This window comes from Hyperolius riggenbachi, chromosome 4 (genome assembly GCF_040937935.1).
Source record: "Hyperolius riggenbachi isolate aHypRig1 chromosome 4, aHypRig1.pri, whole genome shotgun sequence".
NCBI classification, from domain to species: domain Eukaryota; kingdom Metazoa; phylum Chordata; class Amphibia; order Anura; family Hyperoliidae; genus Hyperolius; species Hyperolius riggenbachi.
In genome coordinates this window covers 55,223,659-55,251,438 of record NC_090649.1, presented here as the reverse complement: position 1 = coordinate 55,251,438, position 27,780 = coordinate 55,223,659, and the positions used below count along the sequence as shown (strand labels likewise).

General features: G+C 46.3%; 1 protein-coding gene across 1 annotated transcript in view; it reads right to left on the bottom strand.

Moving 5' to 3' along the window:
- The window catches only part of EXTL3 (exostosin like glycosyltransferase 3), a 145,931-nt gene that overhangs the window by 9,017 nt on the left and 109,134 nt on the right, over positions 1–27,780 (bottom strand). The window contains exon 3 of the mRNA XM_068280062.1: positions 20,352–20,479. Coding sequence (XP_068136163.1) covers positions 20,352–20,479 — 128 coding nt within the window. The remainder of the gene's footprint in view (positions 1–20,351; positions 20,480–27,780) is intronic.

Below are 27,780 nucleotides of genomic sequence, written 5' to 3'. Positions count from 1 at the left end.
TATGGACAAACATTTCACTGCAGTCGGATGAAAACAAAGACGTTTCTTCGGTTGCCGGGGCATAATAAAGTACACCAGCTTACCAGGCAATTCTTTGTTTGCACATATCCCCATTCGCAGCTACAAGTATTGTCTGCATGTGTAACTGCACTTCAGGGGAACCTAGAAATGAAGCAAGTGAAATGGAAGCAGCAAGGAGCAACCAATGTTGGGAACACCACTTACCAGTTAGATCCCTATCTGGAGGAATCTGATCAGACAGGAACTTTTTGCTGCCACACCTCTGCACACAGAGATCAGCAGGATATCTATTAGAAATCTGTCCAGCCAACCTGCCTGCCACCCTCCTCCCCCAAGGCTCCCCCATTTAGTGTGTACCCCAGTGGTGTGTTTCCAGCAGGGCTGAGGAGTTAGAGAAACTTTTGGGTACCTAGAGTCAGTGGTTTCATAGACTGAGGAGTCAGATGATTTTTGTACCGACTGGTGCACCTCCTCCTCTGCATCTTTATCTATTGCCACCGAGAGAGCCTGTACCCTGTGACCCCGCCGTCAGTCCACATGGTGGAGTAAGGGGGATACAGGTTCTCCCAGTGGCAATGAATAGAAGACACGGAACTGAAACATAGGAGGAGAGCAAAAGCAGATAGGTGAGCCAAAACTATACTACAATTACCACGGGTGGGGTGTTCGGTGATGGCTACACATTACATATGGGGGTGCAACGGTCATCTGGGAGTGAACCCTTTAGTAGCCAATTTAGAGGCTTGCAAGTGCCTCAGGAAAATTTATTTTAGCACTTTGATTTCTTACTTTTTATATTTCCTTGCTTCTAAGTACGGCTGTAATGTGTATTGATGGCCACTCACCACTAGGGGGGGCAGTGTGAGACAATAAGTGGACTTCTGTTTTCAGTTTCTTTACTTTCTGATAGCAGAGAGATATCAAAGCATTTCAAGAATTTACAGCACGACGAGTTCTGCCCACTGAGGTCAAAAGCAGTTCACTTATCTCACATGAGATAACTCTATTGAAGCTGCTAATGGATTAAATACCGCTACCGGTGGGCACCCAACCAAGCACTATGGAGTAAAATCTCCCAACCAAGCACTATAGAGTAAAATCTCCCAACCAAGCACTATGGAGTAAAATCTCCCAACCAAGCACTATGGAGTAAAATCTCCCAACCAAGCACTATGGAGTAAAATCTCCCAACCAAGCACTATGGAGTAAAATCTCCCAACCAAGCACTATGGAGTAAAGTCTTCCAACCAAGCACACAAGCACTATGGAGTAAAATCTCCCAACCAAGCACTATGGAGTAAAATCTTTCCCGCATGCCAGATCGATAGTTTTGATTAATTTCAGCTAGAGATTGCTTGAAACTATTATCCGGCAACCATGTTGCGGCATCGATCTCTGCCAGATTTGAGGGACATTGATGCCGCAAATCGAGTACTGTATGCGCACCTTGATGAGACCCAATCCAAGCCGATGTCTCACTGAGGACAATAGCCATGGATATGCTCATATCGGTTGTGTTCCTCCCCATTCAATGGAATGTGTCGCATTGCTCCCACCAGCTGGGCCGAGCGTAGCCAGCCTCACACACTTTACTGGGATACAGAGTACAGTAACTGTGTTTAGGCAAATGCCGCAGAATATACAAGCACTGCAGCAGAAAAGCAGAACGCTCATTATTTAAATTAACGGCCTCCCTTCCACGCAGAATATCATTACTGAGTTATTTTATGGAGATGAGGGATAGTGAATTAGCTAGCAGGTCATTAGCTTGCAGGGCATAATTAAACCAGGCTTCTCAGAGGCACACGAGGGAGTCTAAACACAATGCACAGCGCACTTTACCTCCAGCCATTAGCGCTGGGTAATATCGCGGCACAGGACAGGAGTCTATTCCTGTACACACAATGCACGGGGCACTTTACCTCCAGCCATTAGCGCTGGGTAATATCGCGGCACAGGACAGGAGTCTATTCCTGTACACACAATGCACGGGGCACTTTACCTCCAGCCATTAGCGCTGGGTAATATCGCGGCACAGGACAGGAGTCTATTCCTGTACACACAATGCACGGGGCACTTTACCTCCAGCCATTAGCGCTGGGTAATATCGCGGCACAGGACGGGAGTCTATTCCTGTACACACAATGCACGGGGCACTTTACCTCCAGCCATTAGCGCTGGGTAATATCATGGCACAGGACGGGAGTCTATTCCTGTACGCACAATGTGCGGGGCACTTTACCTCCAGCCATCAGCGCTGGGTAATATCGCGGCACAGGACGGGAGTCTATTCCTGTACACACAATAAGCTTCTGACTGATCATCTATCACTCCTCTGCCGCACAGAGAGTGCCGCAAATCAGAACTGCTTTATTTATGTATGGCGGGAGGAGGAGGCCAGTGCCAAGGGGCAGACCTGCACGTGCCAGGCGGTCCTGCCAAGCAGCCAGAGGGAACGTGTCACAGGGATGAGCATCTGTGTGATTATTCTATGATGGAAACTCTCACTGCCCAACTGCCAGAACAGTTTCGCACCTCCGTAGTTTATTAAAGAGAATTAAAAAAAAAAAAAAAAACAGGTCAAAAACTTGGATCTTTTAATTGAGTAGTCATCAACATTGTTAAAGAGACACTGAAGCGAAAAAAAATGATGATATTATGATTTGTATGTGTAGTACAGCTAAGAAATAAAACATTAAGATCAGATACATCAGTCTAATTGTTTCCAGTACAGAAAGAGTTGAGAAACTCCAGTTGTTATCTCTATGCAAAAAAGCTATTAAGCTCTCTGACTAACTTAAGGTGGCCATACACTGGCCCGATTCGCGTCCGTTTCGACAGCAGATTCGATCCTGGGATCGAATCTGCTGCCAATCGCTTGCGCTAAACGCACCCGCCGATCCGATTTCCTCCCGAAATCGGATCGGTCCGTCGATCGCGCCGTGCGGGAAATTACCCTCGATCGCCCGGCGGTAGGAGCGCGTCGCTTGCGGCGTAGGATTCGGGCCCGATTCGACGCATGTATACATTACCTGAAGCTGGCTCCGGGGTCCTCTTCTCCTCGCTGCACCGCATTTCCGCCTGTCCCAGTGTACGCTTATACTTCCTGTGTCACTCCGGTGACCAGGAAGTTGAAATAGAGGGCGCTCTATTTGAACTTCCTGGTCACGGAGTAACACAGGAAGCGCCGGGATGGAGCCGGAACAGAGCGGTGCAGAGCGGAGAAGATGCCCGGGAGCCAGCATCAGGTAATGTATACGGGGGGGGGGGGGGGGGGGGGGGGGGGACAGGCGGCAGGAGCAGCTGAACAGATTGTAATCGGTTTCAGGCTGAAATCGATTCACAATCTGTTTGCAGTAAAGGTGGCCATACGATCCCTCTCTGATCAGATTCGATCAGATAGGGATCTGTCAGCTGGTCGATCTAGTGGCAAATCGACCAGTGTATGGCCACCTTTAGTCATGGAGAGGGCTGTTATCTGACTTTTATTATCTCAACTGTAATTGAACTGTTTACTTTCCCTCTGCTAGAGGAGAGGTCATTACTTCGCAGACTGCTCTGAAAGACTCATTTGAATGCTGAGTGTTGTGTAATCTGCACATATTATAGAATGATGCAATGTTAGAAAAAACACTATATACCTGAAAATAAAAGTATGAGAATATTTTCTTTGCTGCTAATCTTCTAGTAATTATTCATAGTACACAACCAATTCATTATATCATATTTTTTTTCGCTTCAGTGTCTCTTTAAAACGTACATACCACCCTATGAGAAGCACTGCTTGGCAAGTACCCCCTTTGACACACACATTTATTGGCAATACACACTATTGCTTTTAAAGAGAACCCGAGGTGGGTTTTAGGAATGCTATTAGGACACAGAGGCTGGTTCTGCATACAATGACCAGCCTCTTACTATACTGTCCCCCCCCCCACCCCCCCGACACGCAGCTTGTCGCTAGCCGGCTGTTTACATCCAGACTGATCCCCACTTGTGTCCCTTCCCTCCAATCAGGGTTAGTACAGTATCCTATAAACAGTTTACAATATAGACTACCACCCATTTGTTGCAGCTCCGAACAGTTACCGTATATACTCGAATACAAGTCAACCTCATGTATAAGTCGGCTCCAATATTCAACCCTCTTAAGCTAGAATTTTTTTATTGACTCAAGTATAAGTCTACCCAGCAAAGTTAATGGCTGTACTTGAGGACCAGGAGGGGTGAATGACTGCACTGCATACAGTATTGCAGCCATTAACCCCTCCTGTCCCTTAAGTGCAGCCAATACCTCCTCCAGGCCCCCAAGTGCTGCAATTATTCACTTCATTTTATGCAGCCCAGTATTTCCCCCCTGCCCCTTTCCTTGGTAATTGCTGTGGCCAGGACTTTCAGAGCTGTGTTTTCTTGGCATTTCCTTTCCTCAAAGTATCACTTACCACGCGGTAAATTGCTGCAGTACACACAACTCAGTGTGCTGCTCAGTGTTGCCTGTGGCTCGTGTATAAGTCGACCCATGTACTTTTATGAAGTAAATCAGACCTGAATTTCTAGACTTATACTCGAGTATATACCATAATCTCCTGGCTATAAAAGCTTATCACTTAGGAGGCCGCCGAAGATGTAGGTATATGTCTCGTTATATTCTTAGTGGACAGGTTCTGGTCCCATCCAGGGTACAGGGCCGTCGTGTTGGCAGATACCCCTGGAAGCAGAATCCTATTTACACTAGATGTGCTGCTGTGTCTTGTTGATGTGGTTGGCTCATTAAACATAAATCATTAGCGTTTACAAAGTGGGGTGTCAGAGGCTAGGAATGCGGAACGCGCGGGGGGGGGGGGGGATTTCAGAGCGCCCTACTCGACGAGATTTCATTAAAATCTAACACCAAATTAAATTCGAGCCAACGTCTTCCGAGCTTGTGCTAATTATGCAAATTAAATTCTCCCACAATTCTAATGAAAGTATGAATTATTAAACCAGCGCGCCTGTGAAAGTCTCTGCAATATAAAGAAGGCCTCTGGTGTAGTTACAGCGAAGCCCATATACTGAGATCCGGAGAACAATGCAGCGCCCCCCCCCTCCTCTGGAAATCACATCTCTGCAGTCTGGAGGAGCAAGCAAAAGCCAACCTGAAGCCACCCTGACAAAATAAAAACCTACAGTATGTAAAGGAAAGACATGGCATCCAGGAGCAACACACACTTGATATGCCAAGTAAAACAAACTTCTATACTTAAAGAGGGATTGTCAGCACAAAATCAAATCCATTTACCCACTGCTCTGTGTTTAGCATGCAGCCTGCAACCTTACCCTGCATTGAAAACACTACAATCTATTCAGAATGTTTCTGCTGTAATAACCCTTATCTCAGTCAGATTGGCTCTATATGGTACATTGCCGACGAGAAGGAAGCTGGTCATCGCCCCTCCCATATTCCTGCACCTCACTAATTGGCTGAGGGCAGTTCAGTGTGAAGCTGAAATACAATCTATGCTGTGCTCTCATGTGTTTACAAAGCAAGCTAGCTATGGCAGTGCAGTTTCTAAGAGGAAAAAAAAAACAGAGGAAGTTACATCAGGATTGGCTTTAGTCAGAGGGAGTTAAGATGGAAGATGCCAGGAACAGTTTTCTCTTTATTTACTGTATAAAATGTACTAAAATCAAAATGTGGATAGTACAATCCGTATGTTAAGTAGAACAAGTAGTTATCTACTTATGTTTTTTTTTTTCCCTGGGACAGTATAGCTGTCCTTGCTGCTTTAATAAATCTTCACAAGGCAGGTAGATCAGCAGATAAAAAAGGTTGACGATTGTTTTGCCCTGCAATCTGGGCTTTCTCAAGACTGTTCGAGAAAAGCCAAAGGTCTTGAGAAAGCCCAGATTGCAGGGCAAAACCATTGTCGATGCTCCTCCGCACCTCTGTTTATTCACCATGTGCTGATAAGTATCATTTTGTTTTATCTGCCGATTTACCCGCCGTATGAAGATTCATAAAGTATAGAAGTTTTTTTCTACTAGGCATATCAAGCATGTTGCTCCTGGATACCATCTATAGTTGAATTATAATGGATACTGTCTTTTTACATATCTGGATGTTGCACGGCAGTTGTAAATGTTGTGATTTGCAGGAGAGGTTTGGTGTGCCCTGCACTTTGTTCTCATGTTACTATGCAGAGGGAAGGATGCCATAGAGCCTTCTGGGTCCTTTTCTCAGTCACCTCGGACCACCGCTTTTTATTGACTGAAGTATAAGTCTGCCCAGCAAAGTTACTGGCTGCACTTGGGGACCAGGAAGAATTAACAGCTAAACTTGGGGTCCAGGTGGGGTTAATGACCGCATACCATATTGCAGCCATTAACCCCTCCTGTCCCTTAAGTGCAGCCAATAACTCCTCCTGGCACCCAACTGCAGCAATTATTCCCTCCCCTTCCTGCAGCCCAGTATTTCTCCCCCGCCCCTTTCCTTGTTAATTGTTGTGGCCAGGACTTTCAGACCTGTGTTTTCGTGGCATTTCCTTTATCAAGGGTAAATTGCTGCAAATGGGAATGTCACTATTAGTTCACACATTACTCAGTGTGCACAGTGACTCGTGTATAAGTCGACACATATATTTTTATTTAGTGAATCATATTTAAATGTCTAGGCTTATAGTCGAGCATATACAGTACATTTTATACATAAAGTACATAAAGATAGTCAAGTAATCTGATTGGCCCATTACCAATCTGCACAAATTCACATAAAAGTAAAGGACCACAATTGCAAAAAATTCTAAAATTTAAAACACAGTAAAATGCACTATAAATTACTTTTTTTTTTTTTACGCCGTGTTTTGATTATTTATAGAAGGTAGTGCAAATCTGACTGTTTTGACAGATTTTGGACTAGTCAATCTCCTCACGGGGGTTTCTCAGAATTACCTTTATTTTTTAACCTCTTGCCGACTGCGTCACGCCGATTGGCGTTAGGTTCTTGGGGCCTGTTTTGCAGAATATTGTGCGTGTCTACGCTCGCGCATCTCCACTTGGTAGGCGGCGCTCCTTCTTCAGCCTCCCAGTGGTGATCGCCGCTAGAAGACTGTTAAACTGCGAAGCCACCATCTAATTAGCTTGTACAGCACTGCAATCCATGGCAGCGCTGCACTGGGGACAGCCGTGTGACAGGGCTGTGCCCCTGGGAGACAGGATAGTGCTCAGCGGTCATAGGATGAAGCCTATGACAGCCGATCACGCTGATTGGCTGGCTCTGGGACGGAGGGAGGGATGAGTAAAACATTAATAAAAAATAATACATTTATTATAAAAAATAAACAAATATTGATTAAAAAAAATAAACATTGGGGCAGCGATCAGACCCCAACAGCAGAAAGCTCTGTTGGTGGGGAGAAGGTGGGGGGGGGGTCACTAGTATGCTGTGGTTGGCCCTGCAGCAAGGTCTTAAAGCTGCAGTGGCCCTTTTAAGAAAAAAGGCCTGGTCTTTAGGGGGGGTTCAACACTGCGGTCCTCAAGTGGTTAAAAAGCACTCCCTGGAAAGAATCTTGTACAAAGATGCCGGCCAACCTGCCTACTCGCTTGAACACTATTTTGGCAGTTGGGCTGAGCAACTGCAGTTTTAGGAATTGCATTGTTACATAAATACTTGAAACCCCCCCCCCCCCCCCCTCAAGGACAAAACTAACAGTGCATTTTAAGTCTACATTTTATATACACTCACCTAAAGAATTATTAGGAACACCATACTAATACGGTGTTTGACCCCCTTTCACCTTTAGAACTGCCTTAATTCTACGTAGCATTGATTCAACAAGGTTCTGAAAGCATTCTTTAGAAATGTTGGCCCATATTGATAGGATAGCATCTTGAAGTGATGGAGATTTGTGGGATGCACATCCAGGGCACAAAGCTCCCGTTCCATCACACCCCAAATATGCTCTATTGGGCTGAGATCTGGTGACTGTGGGGGCCATTTTAGTACAGTGAACTCATTGTCAAGAAACCAATTTTAAATGATTCGAGCTTTGTGATATGGTGCATTATCCTGCTGGAAGTAGCCATCAGAGGATGGGTACATGGTGGTCATGAAGGAATGGACATGGTCAGAAACAATGCTCAGGTAGCTCGTGGAATTTAAACGATGCCCAATTGGCACTAAGGGGCCCTAAAGTGGGCCAAGAAAACATCCCTCACACCATTACACCACCAGCCTGCACAGTGGTAACAAGGCATGATGGATCCATGTTCTCATTCTGTTTACGCCAAATTCTGACTCTATGGAGACTCAGACCAGGCAACATTTTTCCAGTCTTCAACTGTCCAATTTTGGTGAGCTTGTACAAATTGTAGCCTTTTTTTCCTATTTGTAGTGGAGGTGAGTGGTACCCGGTGGGGTCTTCTGCTGTTGTAGCCCATCCGCCTCAAGGTTATGCATGTTGTGGCTTCACAAATGATTTGCTGCATACCTCGGTTGCAACGAGTGGGTATTTCAGTCAACTTTGCTCTTCTATCAGCTTGAATCAGTTGGCCCATTTTTCTTTGACCTCTAGCATCAACAAGGCATTTTTGCCCACAGGACTGCCGCATACTGGATGTTTTTCCCTTTTCAAACTATTCTTTGTAAACCCTAGAAATGGTTGTGCATGAAAATCCCAGTAACTGAGCAAATTGTGAAATACTCAGACCGGCCCATCTGGCACCAACCACCATGCCACGCTCAAAATAGCTTAAATCATCTTTCTTTCCTATTCTGACATTCAGTTTGGAGTTCAGGAGATTGTCTTGACCAAGACCACACCCCTAAATGCATTGAAGCAACGGCCATGTGATTGGTTGATTAGATAATTGCATTAACCACCCTGGCGTTCTGATTAAATCGCCAGGGTGGCTGCGGGAGGGTTTTTTTTAAATAAAAAAAAAACTATTTCATGCAGCCAACTGAAAGTTGGCTGCATGAAAGCCCACTAGAGGGCGCTCCGGAGGCGATCTTCCGATCGCCTCCGGCGCCCAGAATAAACAAGGAAGGCCGCAATGAGCGGCCTTCCTTGTTTTGCTTATATCGTCGCCATAGCGACGAGCGGAGTGACGTCATCGACGTCAGCCGACGTCCTGACGTCAGCCGCCTCCGATCCAGCCCTTAGCGCTGGCCGGAACTTTTTGTTCCGGCTACGCTGGGCTCAGGCGGCTGGGGGGACCCTCTTTCGCCGCTGCTCGCGGCGAATCGCCGCAGAGCGGCGGCGATCAGGCAGCACACGCGGCTGGCAAAGTGCCGGCTGCGTGTGCTGCTTTTTATTTCATTAAAATCGGCCCAGCAGGGCCTGAGCGGCAGCCGCTGGCGGTGTTGGACGAGCTGAGCTCGTCCAGACCGCTCAGCTGGTTAATGAGAAATTGAACAGGTGTTCCTAATAATTCTTTAGGTGAGTGTATATGTATTTTAAATTTTACAAGGTTTTGAGTTGTCCTTTATGGCGTTCTGATTTGTGGCCGTGGGAGGTTTTGTAAAGCTTTTTTTTTTTTTTTTTTTTTTTTTTTTTTTATTCTTTTTTTTTTTGTAGCTAGCCTAGCGCTAGCTACATGATTCCCCCCTCCCTGCCGAATCCCTCCCACCCCTCTGATCGCCGTTGGCACAAATACCCAACAGGAAATCCCGTTCTGAACGGGATTTCCTGTATGGGCTTCCCCCGTCGCCATGGTGACGATCGCGATGACGTCATCGACGTCGTGACGTCAGGGGGAGTGCCGATCCACCCCATAGCGCAGCCAGGCTGTGATTGGCCAGGCTGCGCAAGGGGACTGCGGGGGGGCCTCTTTCGTGGCGGATCGGCGGCGAGCGCCAGCGATCACAACAAACATGCAGCTAGCAAAGTGCAAATCGGCCCACCAGGGCCTGAGCAGTGCACTGCGGCGTTACTGGACGAGCTGAGCTCGTCCATAACGCCCAGGAGGTTAACATCAACTCTTCATTATTAGCCTCTCATTGACCTTTCCTATCCACCAAGGAGATCCAGGAAATGATTAAAGGGAACCCAAGGCGAGAGGGATACGGAGGCTGCCATATTTATTTCTTTTAAACAATACCGGCTGCCTGGAAGCCCTGCTGATCTATTTGGCCGCGGTAGTGTCTGAATAACACCAGAAACAAGCATGCAGCTAATCTTGTCAGATCTGACAATAATTTCAGAAACATCTGATCTGCTGCATGCTTGTTCAGGGTCTATAGGTGCGTACACACATGCGACTATAGTCGTTTGTAACGATCGTTCCCCGATCTTTACCAACGACGATCGTTACAAAAAACGAACCACCGACTATTAAGGCAAACGACGAACGAGCCAAATCGCTACAAAAGAAAGTTCTGTCTCGGCGGATTTTAACCAACGACGATCGTTTGCAAAAGTAGTACATCGTTGGAAACGATCGTTCGTACTAGGCTTGACATGCGCATTTCACTATTTCTCCATGGAACTTCTCATTTTTATGCGCAGGCGCAATAGTTGCTTTCTGTGATGTAACGTTCGTTCTAACGATCAGATCGTTACACACATTTTAAAACTACCTTTACTTAGGTCGTTCTTTCATCAATTAAAAGTTCGTTCGTCGTTCTTAACGAACGATCGTTGTCGCATGTGTGTACGTAGCATAAGGCTAAAAGTATTAGAGGTAGAGTTTCAGCAGGATAGCCAGGCAACAGGTATTGCTTAAAAGGAAATCAATATGGCAGCCTCCATATCTCTCTCACCTCGGGTTTACTTTAAGTTATGGCTGGGTGTGCAGCAAGATTTTGTTGCATACCTAAGAGTGCCACTAAAAGGTGACCTTCTGTGCAGGAGGAGAAGTGTAGAGCAGCACTGCGGACGGCTGTGTCATGTTACAAGTCTGTCTCTTTCTATCTGCGCAGCGCTGCTACTGTTATACAGGAGCTCTCGGCCTGCGGCAGCGACGACACAACGTCCCCGCTCGCTTTATATCTCCCTCTCAGCTCTGCCAATAACTCCTCATGGCTGAAGGTGATGTGAGCACAGAGACTAACAGCTGCCGTGATCAGGTGTTTACAGTGCAAACATTTCACATTTTAAAGACCATTTCCTTTTCCAGCCAGAGGTCTGCTGTGCCAAGCTGCAATTCTGAGGGTCTACAGTAGAGGGCGGTGTGGCATGTTCAATAATTGGACTGCAGGGAGAAACTGTAACTATAAACCCAGATATGCAATGTATGAGTTTCCATAGATCAATATTTTAGGACAAGGGGGGTGGGGGGTGAGAATGAAAGAATAAATGTTGCAATGAGAGTTGTCACTGCATTATGTGGGATCGTAAACAAGAGTGTACCCCTGGGGTGATTTCTGAAGTGCAGTGAAATATAGATACAGGTATAAATGTATACAGACAAACACATGCACAAACACTAGTGCGACTTGAGGATCTTTCAGATGGGGCATTAGCACACTGGAGTGGATCGGGGTGACAGCAAAGGACCTGATAAGACTGTGGGGAACCGGGAGAAGCCCCAGGTAAGTTAAACTGCATTTCTGCCCCTCATCTCGGGTATCCTTTAACCACCTTGGCGGTTAACTACTTCCCGACCGCCGTATAGACAAATGGCGGCCGGGAAGCAGACGCCGCAAGGACCGCCGTATTGACAAAATGCGGCGGTCCTTGTTTGGGCATGGGCGGAGCGATCGCGTCATCCGTGACGCGATCCTCCGCCTCCGCCTGTCGCCGCTCACTCGCCGCAACATCCCGCCGGCCATACGGAAGCGCCGGCGGGATGTTAACCCGACGATCGCCGCATACAAAGTGTATAATACACTTTGTAATGTTTACAAAGTGTATTATACAGGCTGCCTCCTGCCCTGGTGGTCCCAGTGTCCGAGGGACCACCAGGGCAGGCTGCAGCCACCCTAGTCTGCACCAAGCACACTGATTTTCTCCCCCCCCCCCCCCCGCCCCAGATCGCCCACAGCACCCATCAGACCCCCCCCTGCCCACCCCCCAGACCCCTGTTTGCACCCAATCACCCCCCTAATCACCCATCAATCACTCCCTGTCACTATCTGTCAACGCTATTTTTTTTTATACCCCCCCCTGCCCCCTCCTGATCACCCCCCCACCCCCCAGATTCTCCCCAGACCCCCCCCCCCCCATGTACTGTATGCATCTATCCCCCCTGATCACCTGTCAATCACCCATCAATCACCCCCTGTCAATGCCACCCATCAATCAGCCCTTAACCTGCCCCTTGCCACCAATAGATCGCCCGCAGATCCGACATCAGATCACCTCCCAAATCCATTGTTTACATCTATTATCTCCTCTAAACACACACTAATTACCCATCAATCACCCATCAATCACCCCCTATTACCACCTGTCACTTTTACCTATCAGATCAGACCCTAATCTGCCCCTTGCGGGCACCCAATCACCCGCCCACACGCTCAGATTGCCCTCAGACCCCCCCCTTATCAATTCACAAGTGCATTCATTACATCTGTTCTTCCCTGTAATAACCCACTGATCACCTGTCAATCACCTGCCAATCACCTATCACCCATCAATCACCCCCTGTCACCCCCTGTCACTGCCACCCATCAATCAGCCCCTAACCTGCCCCTTGCGGGCAATCTGATCACCCACCCACACCATTAGATCGCCCGCAAACCCGCCGTCAGATTACCTCCCAAATGTATTGTTTACATCTGTTATCTTCTCTAAACACCCACTAATTACCCATCAATCACCCATCAATCACCCATCAATCACCCCCTATCACTGTTACCTATCAGATCAGACCCTAATCTGCCCCTTGCGGGCACCCAATCACCCGCCTACACGCTCAGATTACCCTCAGACCTCCCCTTATCAATTCGCCAGGGCATTATTTACATCTATCCTTCCCTGTAATAACCCACTGATCACCTGTCAATCACCTGCCAATCACCTATCACCCATCAATCACCCCCTGTCACTGCCACCCAACAATCAGCCCCTAACCTGCCCCTTGCGGGCAATCTGATTACCCACCCACACCAATAGATCGCCCGCAGATCCGACATCAGATCACCACCCAAGCGCAGCGTTTACTCTCCTCTAAACACCCACTAATTACCCATCAATCACCCATCAATCACCCCCTATCACCACCTGTCACTGTTACCCATCAGATCAGACCCTAATCTGCCCCTTGCAGGCACCCAATCACCCGCCTACACGCTCAGATTACCCTCAGACCCCCCCCTTATCAATTCGCCAGTGCAATATTTACATCTGTTCTCCCCTGTAATAACCCACTGATTACCTGTCAATCACCTGTCAATCACCTATCAATCACCCATCAATCACCCCCTGTCACTGCCACCCATCAATCACCCCCTGTCACTGCCACCCATCAATTACCCGCTGTCACTGCCACCCATCAATCAGCCCCTAACCTGCCCCTTGCGGGCAATCTGATCACCCACCCACACCAATAGATCGCTCGCAGATCCGACGTCCGATCACCTCCCAAGTGCAGTGTTTACATCTGTTCTCTACCCTAAACACCCACTAATTACCCATCAATCACCCCCTGTCACTGCTACCTATCAGATTAGACCCCTATCTGCCCCTAGGGCACTCAATCACCCGCCCACACCCTCAGAATGCCCTCAGACCCCAGCCCTGATCACCTCGCCAGTGCATTGCTTGCATCTATTCCCCCCTCTAATCACACCTTGAGACACCCATCAATCACCTCCTGTCACCCCCTAGCACACCTACCCATCAGATCAGGCCCTAATTTGCCCCGTGTGGGCTCCTGATCACTCGGCCAAACCCTCAGATCCCCCTCAGACCCCCTTCCGATCACCTCCCCAGTGCATTGATTGCATCTATTTTCCCCTCTAACCACCCCCTGAGACACCCATCAATCACCTCCTGTCACCCCCCTAGCACTCCTATCCATCAGATCAGGCCCAATACAACCTGTCATCTAAAAGGCCACCCTGCTTATGACCGGTTCCACAAAATTCGCCCCCTCATAGACCACCTGTCATCAAAATTTGCAGATGCTTATACCCCTGAACAGTCATTTTGAGACATTTGGTTTCCAGACTACTCACGGTTTTGGGCCCGTAAAATGCCAGGGCGGTATAGGAACCCCACAAGTGTCCCCATTTTAGAAAAAAAGACACCCCAAGGTATTCTGTTAGGTGTATGAAGAGTTCATAGAAGATTTTATTTTTTGTCAAAAGTTAGCGGAAATTGATTTTTATTGGTTTTTTTCCCACAAAGTGTCACTTTCCGCTAACTTTTGACAAAAAATAAAATCTTCTATGAACTCACCATACTCCTAACGGAATACCTTGGGGTGTCTTCTTTCTAAAATAGGGTCATTTGTGGGGTTCCTATACTGCCCTGGCATTTTAGGGGCCCTAAACCGTGAGGAGTAGTCTTGAAACGAAATTTCTCAAAATGACCTGTGAAATCCTAAAGGTACTCATTGGACTTTGGGCCCCTTAGCGCAGTTAGGGTGCAAAAAAGTGCCACACATGTGGTATCGCCGTACTCAGGAGAAGTAGTATAATGTGTTTTGTGGTGTATTTTTACACATACCCATGCTGAGTGGGAGAAAGATCTCTGTAAATGGACAATTGTGTGTAAAAAAAAATTAACAAATTGTCATTTACAGAGATATTTCTCCCACCCAGCATGGGTATGTGTAAAAATACACCCCAAAACACATTATACTACTTCTCCTGAGTACGGCAATACCACATGTGTGGCACTTTTTTGCAGCCTAACTGCGCTAAGGGGTCCAAAGTCCAATGAGCAAGACAAGACAAGACAAATAACATTTATATTGCGCTTTTCTCCTTGCGGACTCAAAGCGCCAGAGCAGAGCAGCAGCCACTAGGGCGCGCTCTATTGGCAGTAGCAGTGTAAGGGAGACTTGCCAAAGGTCTCCTACTGAATTAGTGCTGGCTTACTGAACAGGCAGAGCCGAGATTCGAACCCTGGTCTCCTGTGTCAGAGGCAGAGCCCTTAACCATTACACCATCAAAGCACCTTTAGGCTTTACAGGGGTGCTTACAATTTAGCACCCCCCAAAATGTCAGGACAGTAAACACACCCCACAAATGACCCCATTTTGGAAAGTAGACCCTTCAAGGTATTCAGAGAGGGGCATGGTGAGTCCGTGGCAGATTTCATTTTTTTTTGTCGCAAGTTAGAAGAAATGGAAACTTTTTTTTTTTTTTTCTCACAAAGTGACATTTTCCGCTTACTTGTGACAAAAAATAATATCTTCTATGAACTCACTATGCCTCTCAGTGAATACTTTGGGATGTCTTCTTTCCAAAATGGGGTCATTTGGGGGGTATTTATACTATCCTGGAATTCTAGCCCCTCATGAAACATGACAGGGGGTCAGAAAAGTCAGAGATGCTTGAAAATGGGAAAATTCACTTTTTGCACCATAGATTGTAAACGCTATAACTTTTACCCAAACCAATAAATATACACTGAATGGGTTTTTTTTCATCAAAAACATGTTTGTCCACATTTTTCGCGCTGCATGTATACAGAAATTTTACTTTATTTGAAAAATGTCAGCACAGAAAGTTAAAAAAATCATTTTTTTGCCAAAATTCATGTCTTTTTTGATGAATAGAATAAAAAGTAAAAATCGCAGGAGCAATCAAATAGCACCAAAAGAAAGCTTTATTAGTGACAAGAAAAGGAGCCAAAATTCATTTACGTGGTAGGTTGTATGAGCGAGCAATAAACCGTGAAAGCTGCAGTGGTCTGAATGGAAAAAAAGTGGCCGGTCCTTAAGGGGTAGAAAGCCCTAGGTCCTCAAGTGGTTAATGACTAGCTCAGCTCGTCCATTACCGCTGCGGTGGATTTCTCAGGCCCTGCTGGGCCGATTTTCACAATTTTTTTTTTAAACACGCAGCTAGCACTTTGCTAGCTGCGTGTTGGACGCGATTGCCGCCGCTCGCCACCGAGTAAAAGTGCCAGGCAGCACTGAGGGGTGGATCGGGCCATGGCGACGAGGGAAGCCAAACAGGAAATCCCGTTCTGAACAGGATTTCCTGTTTGCTCTGATCGCCGGAGGCGATCCCAAGGGGCGGGGGGGGGGGGGGGGATGCTGCTGCTCAGCGGCTATTATGTAGCTAGTGCTAGGCTACATGATTTGACAAAAAAAAAATAAAAAAAATAGTGTTGCGCAGCCACCCTGGCGCAATCAATAGAACGCCAGGGTGGTTAAAGGATACCCGAGGTGACGTGTGACATGAGATAGACATGTATGTACAGTGCCAAGCACACAAATAACTATGCTGTGTTCCTTTTTTTCTTTCTCTGCCTGAAAAGGTTTAAAAATCAGGTATGCAAATTGACAGCTTCTGTCTGAGTCAGGACTGGGTCACAGTACAGCATAACCCTCACGGATAAGGAAATACAGCCATAAAACACTTTCTTAGCAGAAAATGGCTTCTGAGAGCAAAAAAAGAAATCAAAAGGGTCATTAGTTCATAGATCTGAGCTCTGGCATACTTCAATGAATGTGTCACTGAGCAGAAACAGTAAAAACGTAAAAAATTGATTTAAATACAAATTAAATCAGTGGGATATCTAAAGAGGTCATTTCGAGAAGAAAGAGGGTAGATGCAATTGTTTAACACATCAGTTAATTTTCACCTCGGGTGTCCTTTAACGCTAATGTTAATAGAAAAAAACAAAACAAAAAGAAACAGTTACTTGCCCAAGGAGAGGGAAGGTCCTGGTTCCTGTAGAACCTTCCCGTTCTGCTCCTGAAAATGGGCGGCTCTGTGCTGCGCATGCGTGAGTGCATGCAGGGCCAATTCTAGACTTTTTTTCCACCAGAGGTAAACTTGTGAGGATGCCCCCTCCGATTTGGAATGATCGGACAGCACCCGACAATTTGCACCGCACGTTATAGTTGCAGTGAGCCCTCCCCCCCCCCCCCCCCAAAACACACTCAGTATAGGTAGGTAGCCAAATATAGGTGTCCTCTGTATAGGTTAGCCAGGTACAGTTGTCCCCAGTATAGGTTAGCCAGGTACAGTTGTCCCCAGTATAGGTTAGCCAGGTACAGTTGCCCCCAGTATAGGTTGGCCAGGTACAGTTGCCCCCAGTATAGGTTAGCCAGGTACAGTTGCCCCCAGTATAGGATGGCCAGGTACAGCTGCCCCCAGTATAGGTTGGCCAGGTACAGTTGCCCCCAGTATAGGTTGGCCAGGTACAGTTGCCCACAGTATAGGTTGGCCAGGCACGCTCTTCACTTCCTATTTCTGCCTGGTGCCGCCCCCAGACTTCTGCCGTCTGAATAAGTCACCTCACTTGGCATCATGGGTGGACCGGGCCTGAATTTATGAGAGCGCATGCTAGTGCAGGTGCAGTACGGAGCACGAGGGCTCCTGAAGACTTCCGAAGCCTCCCGCAGTGGCACAGAGCAGTATTCAACCGATCGGTCGGATATCGCTGCCATGGGTGTGACAGCGCTGAACCAAGGGGACCAGGAGAGGAGAGGGAAGGCTCTATAGGACCCAGAGCCTTCCCTCTCTCCGTAGGTGAGTATCTGGGGGGAGGGGGTTTGGTTTGCATTTACTTTAAACAAAAAACTGTAATGAAAAAAAACCCTGTGGAGGATACGTACCTCAGGAGGGGGAAGCCTCTGGATGTTAATGAGGATTCGATGTCATCCTCCATTCAATTGCACGGGTCCAACGAAGTGCGGCGGGGTAAATTTTTACCTACCGCGATCATGTGCAGGTACACTAGCGGCTCTCCGTTCGGGTTAAGGCGGAAATAGCCTAACCCAATCTGATCCGCTCTACTGCGCAGACATGAGTCCTTTGCGCCTGCGCAGTAGAGCGGATACGATCGGGTTCAGCTATTTCTGCCTCAGCCGAAATGAAGAGCCGCCAGTTCGTCTGCGCAGGCCCACGGAGAGGTAAATATAGCCCGCGCCTGCGTACCCTTGTCAAGCTTGTCGGGGAGGTTTTGTGGGAGCCAGCGCTGGATTCCCCGAAGCTACAGAGGACAGGGAAGCCTCATTGGGACCCTGAGGCTCACCCCTCCCGAGGTAAATATCCCCCAGAGGGCTTTTTTTTTTTTAGTACAGGTTCTCTTTAAGGCCAGGAATTTCCATGGAAATGGGAACCCACCGATAAAATCCCTAAAACATTATAACACCGTAACGTACAATTGAAAACTACAAAGAACATTCCTACATGGCTGTATTTTGCTCGTGTAAAGTCCTGAGTGACCGGCAGGCCTCCCCGTCTCTGAGGCGATGTTTTCCTGCGCTCTCTGGCCTCTCCTCACACAGCGCTGCTGTCAATCTTCCTGAGGTGTGATAAACAAAAGGCCAAGCTCTGACATCCGCGCCCCTTGAAAAGGCTGCCGGGGTTACTTCACTGGAACGATATTTTCTGCTTAAATTAAAAGATAACTTCTCGTCTCTGGCAGAGCTGCGGAACGCTGAGAGGTAGTAAACATATCATTATATATTTCAGCCAGCAGACACTTATGATCACATCGCTGTAGCCTCGGGGCACTACAAGCATAACAATGCGGATAATTTATACCAAAGAGGAGAACGCCGAGCGGCTCCGCAGACCGCTTTTTGTATTACGTGTCGCATCCTGTTCCACCGCAGCGGCACGCTCGCCTCACGTACACTCACAGGGAAAAGTATGTGCCTTCCTCGTATATTTACTGATCCTTCTCAGCATACAGATGTCTGATCACTGACCAAAAACAACCGCCATGCCCCAGATACATTCTGTAGCTCGGGAGGGTCTCCCGACTGTTCAGAGATCGCCATGGCTGGACTAAAGCTTACTACGAACACGGAGGACAGTCGCTGGAAGGGACCAGGAAATGATCGCTCGGGCAACAGTTTGTGTCCGAGTGCTGTACAGAAACAAAAGTGTACTTAAGGGCTAGCAATGCATGTGTTGCTATAGAAGGGGGAGGAATAAAGCGCGGCAATAGCGAGACACAGAGGCATGTGATTATGCACAGAACATGCCTCTGTGTTCTCTTAAAAGTGATACAGTAGGTGGGGGGGTGGGGCAGGGGGTTTCGGGGAAAAATGAGTTGAAGTTACCCGGGGCTTCTAATGGTCCCCTGCAGACATCCTGTGCCAGCGCCACCAGTCACAGATGCTCTGGCCCCGCCTCCGGTTCACGTCTGGAATTTCAGACTTTAAAGTCTGAAAAACACTGCGCCTGCGTTGCCGTGTCCTCAATCCCACTGATGTCACCAGGAGTGCACTGCGCAGGCACGGACTATACTGGGCCTGTGCAGTACGCTCCTGGTGACATCAGCAGAAGCGAGCACACGGCAACGCAGGCACAGTGGTTTTCAGACTTTAAAGTCTGAAGTTCCAGAAGTGATCCGGAGGCGGGGCCAAAGCATCAGTGACTGGTGGCGCTGGCACAGGATGTCTGCGGGGGACCATTAGAAGCCCCGGGTAACTTCAACTCATTTTCCCCTGACCCCCCCCCCCCCCCCCACAGTGTCCCTTTAAGATTAAAAATTCCCACCTCAGGTTCTCTTTAACCACTACACCCCAAGGCGGTTTTTACCCTAACGGACAAGAGCGATTTTCACCTTTCAGTGCTCATTCCTCCCTTATTTGCCAATAGCTTAATCACTACTAATCACAATGAAATGATCCATATCTTGTTTTTTGCACCACCAATTGGGCTTTTTGGGGTTGATATTTGTTTTCAGTAATTACTTTATTTTCTATGCATTTTAAATGGAAAAACAAGGAAAAAAAGGAAAACTACACTATTTCTCCAATTTCATCCCCTATAGTTTAAATATAAACACTGCTACTGTGCATAAAACCCACACATTTTATCTGCCTATTTGTCCTGGTTATTACAAGATTTTAATTATGTCCCTAGTACAAAGTATGGTGACAATATATCATCTGGAAATTAAGGTGTATTTTTTCATTGGTGATTTTTTTCCCCATTATTTTCACGTGCACGTACACCCGCGGGAGCACGCACATGCACGCGCACAGCGGCAGCAGCACTGTCTGACTTATAAAAACGTCCTGGAGCCATTAAGAGGCTCTAGCAGTACGTCTTTATAAGTCAGCTTGTCATTAAGTGGTTAAAGGACAACTATCAAAGTTTAAATTCTAAAAGCCACATATATTTCCAGTAATCACTAGCAAATTGCCATACAAAGGCTTTTTTCATGGTTATATGAAGAAAATGACATTTACAGAGAACAGTTCTCACTGTGGGCATCACTATGTAGGACCAGGTAGTTACATCACAGTGTCATAGAAACATAGCCTACCGGAAGCCAAACATAATTTCGTCATGTCGGAGGTGGGCGTCGTCATCGATGGAGAGGACGGCCTCCGTCTCGATCTCATCCCAGGGAAGGAACCGATTGTTTAGACTATTCTTTTCTGTGCGCACAACCTAACAAAAACAGGAAGGTTTAGTATAGAGGAAGTGGAATTATGTATTACCTGAAAACATCAAAAAACATTGTGTGTAACTATATCCAACCTTGAAAGAAAAACAAGTTACAAGTCTTAACTGCGCATGTGCAGAACGCTAGTGCCCACAAAAGCTCGACCAAGGACGTGCGCATGTGCAGTAGTACCCGACTACCGGGACAGGAGCACAACCAAGGACATGCGCATGTGCAGTAGTACCCGACTACCGGGACAGGAGCCCAACCAAGGACGTGCGCATGTGCAGTAGTACCCGACTACCGGGACAGGAGCACAACCAAGGACATGCGCATGTGCAGTAGTAACCGACTACCGGAACAGGAGCGCAACCAAGGATGTGCGCATGTGCAGTAGTACCTGACTACCGGGACAGGAGCACAACCAAGGACGTGCGCATGTGCAATCGTATCAGACTACCGGGACGGAAGCGCACCCAAGGACGTGCGCATGTGCAGTAGTACCCGACTAACGTGACAAGAGCGCAGCTAAGGACGTGCGCAATAGTGCCCGACTACCAGGGCTGTGGAGTCGGGCCAAAAATCCACCGACTCCGACTCCTCAGTTTAGGATTCCACAGACTCCGACTCCTCTAATTTGCATATTACAATTTTGTTGATTAAAAGTATGTAACATGAAATTCGTCTGCCAACGCTTAGGAATTTTACAAAACAACTGAAGTGAGAAGGATATGTAGACTACTATATTTATTCCCTTTACACTAAAACTAGTCCTTGGGTGTGGGTACATGTAAGAATGATGTGCAGGTACTCTGCAGGGGAATGAGGAGATTCTTCCTCTATTACACATTCTTCATGCACAATCTGAACAAGGTTTATGGGTGACAGACAACACCTCTGTGTTCAATGTGCACAGCATTCTCAGTGGATTACCTGCAGCTCTGTGGGGAGAGCATATGTAGAGTATAGTACTACTGTGTAAAAGTAAACCTGAGACAGATGAAATTAAAGTTTTATACATACCTGGGGCTTCCTCCAGCCGCCTTCAGGATATTCAGTCCCTCGTTGTCCTCCTCCACCACCTGGATCTTCTGCTATGAGTCCAGGTAGTTGAGCCAGTCGGGCGTAGTGCGCATGCACACACTCCGCCGCCAGGAGCATACTACACCTGTGCAGCACTATTGCGCAGGTGCAGAATGTTCCTGGCTGTGGGAGCGGCATGCGGCCGGACAGCGCTGACTGGCTGAATTATCAGGACTCATAGCAGAAGATCCGGGTGGTGGAGGACAGCGAGGGACTGATTAGCCTGAAGGGGGCTGGAAGAAGCCCCAGGTATGTATAAAACTTTACTTTTCATCCGTCTCAGTTACCCTTTAATTTGTAGTCACCAAACCAAATTTTAACAACCTATCAAATTATTTGATTTCATCAGCAAAGGGAGTGCGTACATTTGCATAAATCAGCATCAGTGCAGAATTATTTCCATCTCATTGACCATCTCTATTAGTGACACAGCTACACATCAGGCTTTATTCTTACAGCATAGATGTTATTTAGTATATATTAGAGATTCCTGTGTACACATCATATATACAGTCACAATCAGATATGTATATGTGACCTTAAAAATACGGGGACTGCTTTATTGAAGCAGCACAAGTAACTAATTTTGATTGGTTGATTTCATTTTTGTGGACTGAGCACAGCTATTACTGTATATATACTGTACATATACATTATTTTTAATGACTATTATCTGAGAAATAGAACATTTTATCATATTTTCTATTTTAATTACAGTTACAAATTCATTAGGAGTCGGAGTCGGTGCATTTTTTCCCGACTCCGACTCCAGGCACCCAAAATTGCCCGACTCCACGACTCCGACTCCACAGCCTTGCCGACTACCAGTATCAGCTACTGATTGGGATGACGTTCCATCCTTGGTTAAAGTTCCTCTTTAAGATGACAAGTGCAAAATGATGAACAAAATATAAAGTAAGTTCCAAGGCACAAAAGGGTGAGCGAGCCCTGCCCTTGCGAGCTTACAATCTAAAGGAATACATACATAGAAAGCCTATTTTGCTGTTCGGACCAGTGCAATGTGATTCTTGCTGAATTGCAAACACACTGCATGCAAGATTTTTTGTGCGACTGCAAATGAATAGCGATTACTGTAGAAGTCCAGTACACCAAAATCCACACAGCAAGCAGAAAGGAAAACAGTTTATATTTTTCCTCTGCACTGTGTGATGTGCAGTCTGAGCTGCAGCTCCAGTAAAACAAGTCCCACCAGGTATTTTTTACCCTGTAGGCATAGTCATTTTACTTGAAATAACCCTTTTCTCTGTGCCTATAGGCTCCTGAGATGGCAATCCAGCCCTGTTAAACTCCCTACAGGACTTGCATGGTTTAATCAGCTGTCAGCAGGGCAATAAGTTGTTGCGAGTTCTTTCCTGTATTGGGGGCCTGCTTGCCTTTAGTGCATTGTTCACAGCATTGAAGTGCAATAGCAACGACGTCTCTCAGCTTACTGTGCTTCATCCTCCATGGACACGCTGAATCTGGAGGCATTTATAGTATTATCAGCATAAATTATAAATCTATATTCATAAAGAAATAACAGGTTCAACTGCTCTACCAATGCTGTCGAGATTCCTGAGCAGACACAGCCGAGAGATCAAATTACAGTTGTGATTAGCCACAAATGAAGGGAATTAGACAGGCAAAACTCTCTAAATACACACAGGGTGCATTTCTCTACCTTTTCCTTCTGTCCTGTGCATGAGTTCAGGTCCACTCCACTGACACACCCATTTCTGAACATTGTAATAAGATAAACACACACACACATACAAGCTGAATCTATCTTACAGAATCCTTGAATTCTCCTTGACCTGTGCTTATCTGGCTGAGATCATGTGACCAACACCTCCAGCATCTGGTCACGTGATCGAAGTGAGAAAGCATTCAAGGATTCCATAGACAGAAAGTTGTGAACTACATATACATTCGCAGCATGTTTAATAAATAATGGAGGTTAAAAGTGTAAGGTGACATCATCTCCTCCTCCGGCGATACTTCAAGGTGCCAGCTCCATCACCGCGCCTCGCATTATGGCTCATTATTGTCCAATCACTTAGACGCCACAGACTCGCATCTCTACAAGCAGGCTGAGGCGGGAGGAAGGGGGGGATTGATGGCTGTTTCAGGGAACTGAGATGTGCTGCTGGAGTCAGACGTGTGAGCACAGGACGGCAGTAAAAGTCAATGGCAGTGATTTATCCTCCTGCGCTGACACAAACCCGATTTACAAGATGTGGAATGTAGTGATTCCCGTTACCGGCCAAATATGTGACTCTTATTGAAAAATACCAAAACACGCAGTGGCACCAAGTCCTACGGGGACATTCCACTCAGGAGGAGGTAACACAGCTCACCATTAGGCCTGAACGATTTTAGGAAAAAATTGAATTGAACGATTTCTGTCTGAAATTGCGATTTCAATTCATGATTTCCTTCAAATCAAGCTTTGTTCCCCCCTCTGTCCCCCGACTTTCTTTGTGCCCCCTTTGCCTCTTTATACATCATCTGAGTCTCTCTCTTGCCCCCTTTGTGTCTGTTCCCGCTGTGTTTCTCTCTGTGGCCCACATGCAATTCACTTTTTCACCTGAGTTTTCTCCTGGGTGATATTTTTAAATTTGTCAATAAAATGCATTTTAAGCCACCGGAAAGCAAGAAAATGATCAAAATAATTTTTAATAGTCCTTTTTCATTTACTTCTTTAGTTAAAATGTGCTGAAAAGGTATTTTAATTTGAAGATGAAAAATTATCACCTAGGAGAAAACTCAGGTGAAAAAGTGAATTGCATATGGTCCTGTGTCTCTCTGTGCCCCCCTGTCCCCCAAGCTGCATTAGCTCTGGACATAGCTTCAAGCACAAGTCCAGTGATGCCCGTCTATCCACTTTGCCTCCTGCAGGCTCTAAGGCATGGAATACTTCCTGTATGTCACGTGACATACAGGAACCTGAAGTTTTGCCAAGCACAAGAGCCGGCAGACGGCGATCGAGGATGGACGGCGTTGGACTCATGCGTAAGTTATGTCCAATGCTGTGGGCCGCACATGCTGGGACTTTTGGGGAAGTTTGAAGCCCCTTCTTCAAACTTCCCCATGGGGAAATGACGTGAACGCGATAATTGCCACTTTGACAATTCCGAAATTGTGATCTTGGTGATTGCGATTTCGGTTTAAATTCAATTTATCTTTCAGGCCTACCCACCATGGCCTTCAATCAGTAGGTTTTGCCTGCTTCTGGGTCACTTTAAAGGGAAACCGTGACCAAGAACTGAACTGAATCCCAATCAGTAGCTGATACCCCCTTTTACATGAGAAATCTATTCCATCAGGGGGCGCTGTATGGCTGATATTGTGGTGAAACCCCTCCCACAGGAAACTTTAAGGACCATGGTCCTGGTTGTTAACCGCGTTGCATTGTGGGAAATAGCTGATTACAGCTGTTTCCAACTGCCAAAAAAGCAAGCAGCAGATACTTCCAGTGACATCACCTACCAGCAGTAAAAATGTCACCATGTGATAAATGTCAGAATGTAAATCAGGGAGAGGAAAGGTTTTATAATGGGCAAACACTGACTTAATTTATACATAATTATTGTAAAAATGAAGAACTTTTTTTATTACATTATTTTCATTGGAGTTCTTCTTTAAACCAATAAGGTTGTATGGGCTGCCCTTGCCTCACTTCTGCATGTAGTCTAAATACTAAGAACAAAAACTAAATAAAAAATACAAGGAAGTTGCATTATTGTGGTCTAAGTCCTCATCTTCAGCCCACACTGTTATTTTCACCCTAATACTTTAAAGGAGGTCAGTAATGGCAGCTACCATATTTCTTTCACAACAACTATGTTAATATGTAGGTCACTGTATTAAAGGCTACTCCTATGGAACACTCACTATACAGGGTGGTTTACATGGATATGGTACAGTCTTCCGCAGCACAATGTATTATGGGGACTGTAGTTCTCTGACAGTCAGAGGCACACATTAACGGGAACAGTAATGTGCTTTGGTCTGTCTCTGCCTGTTATGTTTGCTGTAGAGAGAGTGTGTATGTACAGTGATAAACTTAATAACCAGGCGGTTTTTCTTTTTTTATTTTACTGCCTGAAGGAGTTAATATCTAGACATGGACGTGACAGCTTCTGTCTTTGTACCTTGTCAGGAATATAGTGAACATCAATGAGAAGCAAATTACAACCATAAAAGGTTTCCTAGCAGAATACAGCTTCTGGGAGCAGAGGGAGATAGAAAAAGCGTAATAGTTCATGTACTATTTTCATTTAGGGACACTTAGGCAGGGAACACACTTGACTTTCAGTTTTCCGCGCGCGTTTTTCTGCATACTTTTTCTGCACACCAAGTGTGTTTCCATGCAGGAAAACGCGCGCGTTTTTTCACAGCAGCTGATGTAATTGATAGAGAAAACTGCCAAAATGTGCAGAGTCATCATGCAGAATGACAGTTTTTTTTCTGCGTGCGAACAACACCGTAAGTGTGCACTAGCACATTGATTAACATGAGTTCTCAGTTTTTCTGTGCAGAAAACGCGCACGAAAACTGTCATGGGGGTTCCCTGCCTTAGGCTACCACTGAGGAAAGAGAACAAAGCATTCAATCTTCTTTATAATTGATTAAAGAGAACCCGAGGTGTGTTTAAAGAATGTTCTCTGCATACAGAGGCTGGATCTGCCTATACAGCCCAGCCTCTGTTGCTATCCCAAACCCCACTAAGGTCCCCCTGCACTCTGCAATCCCTCATAAATCACAGCCGTGCTGTGAGGCTGTGTTTACATCTGTAGTGTCAGTCTCAGCTGCTCCCCCGCCTCCTGCATAGCTCCGGTCCCTGCCCCTGTCCCTTCCCTCCAATCAGCAGGTAGGGAAGGGATGCAGGCGGGGACCAGAGTTCTGCAGGAGGCGGGGAGAGCAGCAGACTGACACTATAGAGATAAAGACAGCCAGCTCTTACAAGCTGTTTGTCAGCAGCGTGGCTGTGATTTATGAGGGGTTGCAGAGTGCAGGGGGACCTTAGGGGGGTTTGGGATAGCAACAGAGGCTGGGCAATATAAGCAGACCCAGCCTCTGTATGCAGATAACATTCTTTAAAACACACCTTGGGTTCTCTTTAAATATAAAAAAACCTTGGATAGCTTAAAACAAAAACAAACAAAAAAGTCATTTTTAGGAGTAGAAGGATAAATACAATTGTTTATCTCATCCGTTTATTTTCACCTCGGGCTCAGTTTAAGTTTTCTAAGTCCCTGAATTAGTAAGGCTGGAGAGAAAAACTGGCATATGGCATCTGTCTGCATAAGTGCATATTCCAACTACTGGCATGTGTGCTACGACCTGCTGACAAGCACATCCACGCAAATTCATATTGGGGTTCCCAAAGCTTAAAAACTGCACCCCTTCAGGATTTTTTTCAAGCTCCGCTTATCGTAGGAAGGGGATCCTGAAGTTAAAAATAGGATCCGCCTCCACTTGTTAAGAACAAAAAGATCTGCTTGCCGCATTGCGCTAAGCGGAGCGCAAAGTCTGATTTTTGCACATTTTACTGGACCAGACAGGAAATTGTATGAAATGAGAGCCTATGAGTATGGACAAAGGCTTCAATTCATCAAAGGGTGTTCGATAACAAAACCCCAGTCCTTAAAATACCGCATTCGGTATTTTACACTTCACTGTGCTAATTCATCAATATTTTCCCATGTGTGGTAGAGGTTCGTTAAGTTACCGAAGTACTAGGCTTCAATTCATCAAAGGCTGTTTGATAACAGCAGAGTGGTGCAGAGCAGCTTGGAATGTCTCTGTGTTGTTACAAGCTGATAACAATAGAAGGCATCCAGACATCCCTTTAGATGTAAAGGTGTTATAGTTACTGTTCTTTATACTGCCTCTGCTGCTCTGAATCTGTCGATCAGTCTTTCTTAACATTTTATTTATTTGCCACAACGTAGATGAACTTCCTGGAGACATTACAAATGCCATGCTTGGTGATTTCACCACCAGCATCTTTGCATTATCAAACAGGGCCTGAAAGGGTTACACCACCGAAGGGAATCTGGGGATATATTTTGACCCATTCTCTCTGCTCACTGCCTGGGGGGTCTGAAAGCTTGTGTGGAGAAGCCTGTGTGACCTATCAGCGGCACTTGCAGGAGAACAGGGGCTGTTTCTATTGGCTGCCTGCTCCTGCTAATCATGAAAACATTCACACAGAAGG